At 44.1% G+C, this 5,250-nt stretch overlaps 1 protein-coding gene across 1 annotated transcript in view; it reads left to right on the forward strand.

The window, feature by feature from the left end:
- Nucleotides 1-5,250, forward strand: part of PPM1H (protein phosphatase, Mg2+/Mn2+ dependent, 1H) — a gene marked incomplete at its 5' end in the record, with an annotated part of 53,822 nt that overhangs the window by 33,655 nt on the left and 14,917 nt on the right. The window contains one exon of the mRNA XM_010139202.1: nucleotides 2,974-3,037. Within this exon, the coding sequence (XP_010137504.1) occupies nucleotides 2,974-3,037 (64 nt within the window). The remainder of the gene's footprint in view (nucleotides 1-2,973; nucleotides 3,038-5,250) is intronic.

Here is a 5,250-nt window from a genome sequence, read left to right on the forward strand (position 1 = left end):
GAGTGGAGGGTTGCAATCCTGTGTTTGTTAAAATAGCGAGCTAGGCTGAACTACGCAGATGGCTGAATAAGGCCACGTTGGCACTAAAAATGTCAAACAACCCCCTCAGGTTTTCTCTGTGTGTTTGATATACCTACCGCTGTATTGTATCTTTATATACAGCACACTCTAAACAGCACACAAAGGTATAAATGCAACTTTATTACATAAAATAAAGTGAAATAGTCCAGAAGGTTGTAGTCTGTGTGAAAGAAACACGTGTATGAAGTAGAAGAGGTTTCACAGGGCATAAATCAAAATGAACTTCATAGCTTCCTTCCTTCCTTCTCTCTGGTGCCGTTGCTGAGCTGCTAGCTAAAAAGTTGTCCTTCATCATTCTCTTGCAGCAAACCACACACTCATGTATTATTAATTCTGTTTTGCTAGTAATGCACAACTTAGGTACTTTTCTAGAGTGTCTCAGGTTGCTTTTCAGTGTGTCTGTGCGAGCTCCTCTGTGCCCGGTGTGGTTCTGAGCATTGTTTTTCAAGGGCTGATAATTTTGCAGGCAATAGCAACATCAACAGAAAAAGCATGTTTGAGATGAGTCTTGACACCCGTGTTCTGAGCCCAGGAGGAGATTTGCTGTGAGAAACCACAAAACAAATCATGTAGCCCTCTGGGCCTCGCTCACTTAGTTGCATAGCTTCAGGAGGTCATAGGCTAGCCAGCTGCCCTTCCTAATCTGCTGATGAAACAAGTTGGCTTCAGCTCTTGCAACACAGCCTCTTCCAGCATCCTTACAGTGTTGGGTCACAGTTCAAGGCCCTAGGGACTATGGTCCTTATAGTGGTTCTATAAAGGACGGAACTTCTTTGTCCATGCTGGACTCGGCAGTAGGGACCGTTCTTTTGAAGGCCACCTGCCTAAATAATGCCTTTTTCACCCCTTCTTTTTTCCATCTTCCTAAAGTGCAGTCAGTATGAGGTGCAGGAGAATATAAGGCAGGAGGGGAGGGGAGAAAGTGAATAAAACTTGGTCCCTGATTTTGGCTACTTACAGGACAGTGTAAAGCGAGGGCTTTGGTCTTAAGTATTTGTAGTTATTCTGCAGATAATATAGTTTGTGGTAGAGAATGGGTTTCCTTTTTCCTTTAAAAAGGGGGTTGCAGATAATTAAGTCACATCAGCTTAGTCTTGTTTGGTATTTGTAACAAATACATACAACAAACCTGAAAATCAAGCAGGAAAACTTGTCTTGTGAGTCTTGTGGTTTGATTAGTCAGTTGACTCTAATGCCCAACATGGACTCAGCTGATACCTTGTTTCCTGGTGTCAGAGCACAACTGGCTGTATGCAAGGAATAGGAAAGAGTTCAGACTCCTCAAGGAGGTTTCACCAGGGCTCCCAGCACTGTTGGTCCAGCTGGAAGCTTTGAGACATGTTCAGGTGCAGTCAGGGATGGTATAATTCTTCCTCCACAGTCAAAGCAGGATATCCAAGTTGGTGAGTAAGGCTGAGACATTAGCTATTCCCTGTTGGAAATAAAGGAAGGAACAAGAGCAAAGTGCATGAATGACTCATCTTTCCCAACAAAATGCTGTTCCAGTATTTAAACATCAGGGAAGTATTATCATGCTGGCCACTTGTAGTGATTTGTGCCTTTTTGTTTGGTTTAAGAGCTAATCTGTTTGCCTTCCCCGGTACCAAATGCCATTTAAATGCCTTCAATGTATTATCTCTTACAGAGATGCCCAGGTATCAAGGTTATATACCCAAGATATTCTTGACTGCATGGTCTCTCATGAACCACCTGCTGTGTTTTGCAAACCTCATGTGGTTCCATTTTGGGTTTTCACACGTAGTCATGTTTTGTTTCACCTTAGTCTTTAATTTCCTGCTGGTTTGAGTCCCAGCCTTAACATTGCTCAAACCTAATCGAATGCAACTCCCCCGAGCTCAAACAGTCAGTCTGGCTGGAGAGCCACGCAGCAGTGGCTGGCAGGGGACCTGGCATGGTACCTTCCCTCCTCCTGCTTCTCCCTTCCACTGACTCACGCGCTCAGGGGATGATTTTGGTATCACCCCAAGGGCTTTGGGCAGTGGTAGGCCAGGAGGAAATAACAACATGCAAGGAAAGACTAGGGAAGTGTGTTGCTTTGGGGTGACGTACTTTAATCAAAGAGGCTCCCCAGCACCTCAGCTTCAACATGTGTTATACGTGGGACTTCACAGCTTATGAGAATGACAGCTGACTTTTTTTTTTTATTTCTCACTGGCAAAGTTGCTCACCTTCTCACCTCATACAGCGTCAACAGCTGTCTGTCTAAAAGGTAGAGAACACAGGCATGTGGTAAATAGAATCAGAGCACGGACATTTACAGAGCATGGGAAAGCTGCTATGAAATGTAAAATCTATGACAGCTTTGACTGTTGCAGTCAAGATCAAATGAGCACTAGATACCCTCTAAGATTCTTGAGCACATGAAGCTTGTTTTGGTTGAAGTGGTCCTGAAAGGTGAGAACAGGATCAGAGAGCTGTTTCACACTTTGTGTACGTGTCCTGTTGTTGCTCACCATTTCACATTAACAGTGTGAATCTAGTCATTGCTTAGCTTCTTGGTGGATTTGGGGTTTCTTTTTGATTGGTTGGTTTGGTTCTTCTTTATAATGCTGTATTATAGCATAGCTGCTGCCATAGCCAACACTATCTTACCTGATTAGGATGTTATTCCAGTCCACCTCTTTCTTCTTGCAGGCAATAGGGAGCAGCTTGGCATGTTTCCTCATTTTCACTTTTCCTTTTGGTGACATGGTTAGTTCTTTAGGGAAAAATATTTCCACAGAAAAAGAGATTTACATCTTGGTTGAAAGACAGAGTCCCTAGGAAAAAAATACTTTTTTTTTTTTTTTTAAATCACAGCTGCTTGTTTCAGAGCACTGGGTCACTAATTGAGTGCAAGCTTTATAAATGTTTTTTGTCCTCCTCCCACAGGGCATACAAAACCATTGAGGAAGATGACTTGAAGTTTCCCCTTATATATGGAGAAGGCAAGAAGGTGGGCAGATTTGCTTTCCTCAGACCGAAGGAAGAAGGAATTCTGTGCTGTTTACCACTTGGTTTAGCCTGTGGCAGTCCAGTGTTTTCCACTCAGTATCTCTTTATTTTATTGTTTTGACAGATTGAAAAAATATCTTGGTTCTGTCATAAATCAGTCTCATGTCTGGGGGGCGGCAGGGATAGTTCAACATACTAAAAAGCGTTTTTATAGCAAACAGTCATTTGCTGTTCAGTTTGCTTTTGTTTTTCTCTCATTGTAAGTAGGCTGCAATGAGACTGTCTTAATTGACTAAAAATATCTGTGCTTTTATTGTAAAATATATCTAGGCTGGATTAAGATAGCAAAATACCTAATGTTTGCTGAAAACAAAGCAGGAGTATATTTAAATAGTGCTCTGAGATGCAAAAATCTGTTTTAGGAAGGGGAGGGATCGGGGCAGGATCTGGAAAGTATAACTCCCCTTAACCATGGTTTTTTTCAGCCAGTGTACATGAACTCACTGTTGAATTTTTCTGATGTGTGAATGCTGATAGTTTTTCTTGAAAGGGAGAAACGAACTGTTCCGTTTGGGTGTACTTTGTTTCCAGCTCTGTCATTAAGAACGGTGAGATCATTAGTGCTGAAGCCAGCAAGCTTAGCTGGATGCAGCAATAGGATCAATATAAGGACGCAGTGGTGTCAGTTTGCCGATACTGGTATGCTCACTGTGTTTCTAAATAGTGCTCCCCTGCTGCATTAGGTTCTTATCTCAATGCAAAAATACACACCTTTCAAAATTAGTCCAGGTTTTGAAGGTTCAGACCTGCAGCTTATCTCTGAATTTGGTTAGGTGTATAATTATTTGCAAAATGTTTCATGCACATCTTTTTAATTTACTTTCTTACTGCCTTATGGAGCCAGGGGTTATTGAGGCAAAATAATTTTGAGTTGGTTGCTCACTGTTATTAATGCTCTGAGCTCTCTTGTTCAGAAGCTGCTGCAGCTAGTCTAGAGTCTGGGGAAAGCGATACACAGACAGCAGAGAGCGAGGTGTCCCGTGAGGCTGTCTGCCTGGTCAGTCGTGGGAGAAGTGTTAATGAAGAAGAGCCCAGCACCTCTTAGGAGCCAGTTCATGTTGCAGAGAAAGGAACAGGTAACAGCAGACCTGCCCTAGACTGGCTCTCCACAGAGGAGGGCACTGTGGTCAATGCCACTGTCACCTGTGTGGTCAGCAATTTAAGGTGGCCTTTAAGGCTTTTCCTTGCCAAAGAAGGAATATATGGCAGTATGACAATAGGAAGAGACCGCAGGTTTCCTAGGTGAGTAATGAGGCTCCTCATCCTTTTTATAAAATCTGTTTACTAACAGTATAATTTGCTGAAGGAATGCTCTCGGAGACTGGTGTGGGACAATGAGGTTTCCATAGTCCCAAACCCTTACAAGTGGTCACAGTCTAAGATGGGTGTGCAGATTGGGACATGAATGATTACAAAGCTTGGAATTGGGGATTGAGCACACCCTCAGCAAGTTTGCAGATGACACTAAATTGGGAGGTAGTGTTGATCTGCCTGAGGGTTGAGAAGCTCTGCTGAGGAATCTGGACAGGCTGGATCAATGGGCTGAGGCTAACCGTATGAAATTCAACAAGACCAAGTGCCGGGTCCTGCACTTGGGCCAGAGCAACCCCCTGCAACGCTACAGGCTTGGGGAGGAGTGGCTGGAAAGCTGCACAGCAGAGAAGGACCTGGGGTTGTTGGTCGACAGCCGATTGAATGTGAGCCAGCAGTGTGCCCAGGTGGCCAAGACAGCTAATGGCATCCTGGCTTGTATCAGCAATAGTGTGGCCAGCAGGAGCAGGGAAGAGATTGTTCCTGTGTAGCAGGACTAGTGAGGCCACACCTTGAATACTGTGTCCAGTTTTGGGCCTCTCACTTCAAGGACATTGAGGTGCTGGAGCGGGTTCAGAGAAGGGCAACAAAATTAGTGAAGAGTTTGGAGAACTTGTCCTGTGGGGAGCGGCTGAGGGAGCTGGGACTGTTTAGCCTGGAGAAGAGGAGGCTCAGGGGGGACCTTATTGCTCTCTACAATTACCTGAAAGGCAGTTGTGGGGAGGTGGAGGTCGGTCTCTTGTCCCTTGTTAAGAATGACAGGACGAGGGGGAATGGCCTTAAGTTGCGCCAGGGGAAATTTAGGTTGGATATCAGGAAAAATTTCTTTACAGAGAGGGTTGT

The sequence above is a fragment of the Buceros rhinoceros genome, unplaced genomic scaffold (assembly GCF_000710305.1).
Source record: "Buceros rhinoceros silvestris isolate BGI_N320 unplaced genomic scaffold, ASM71030v1 scaffold707, whole genome shotgun sequence".
Taxonomy (NCBI): domain Eukaryota; kingdom Metazoa; phylum Chordata; class Aves; order Bucerotiformes; family Bucerotidae; genus Buceros; species Buceros rhinoceros.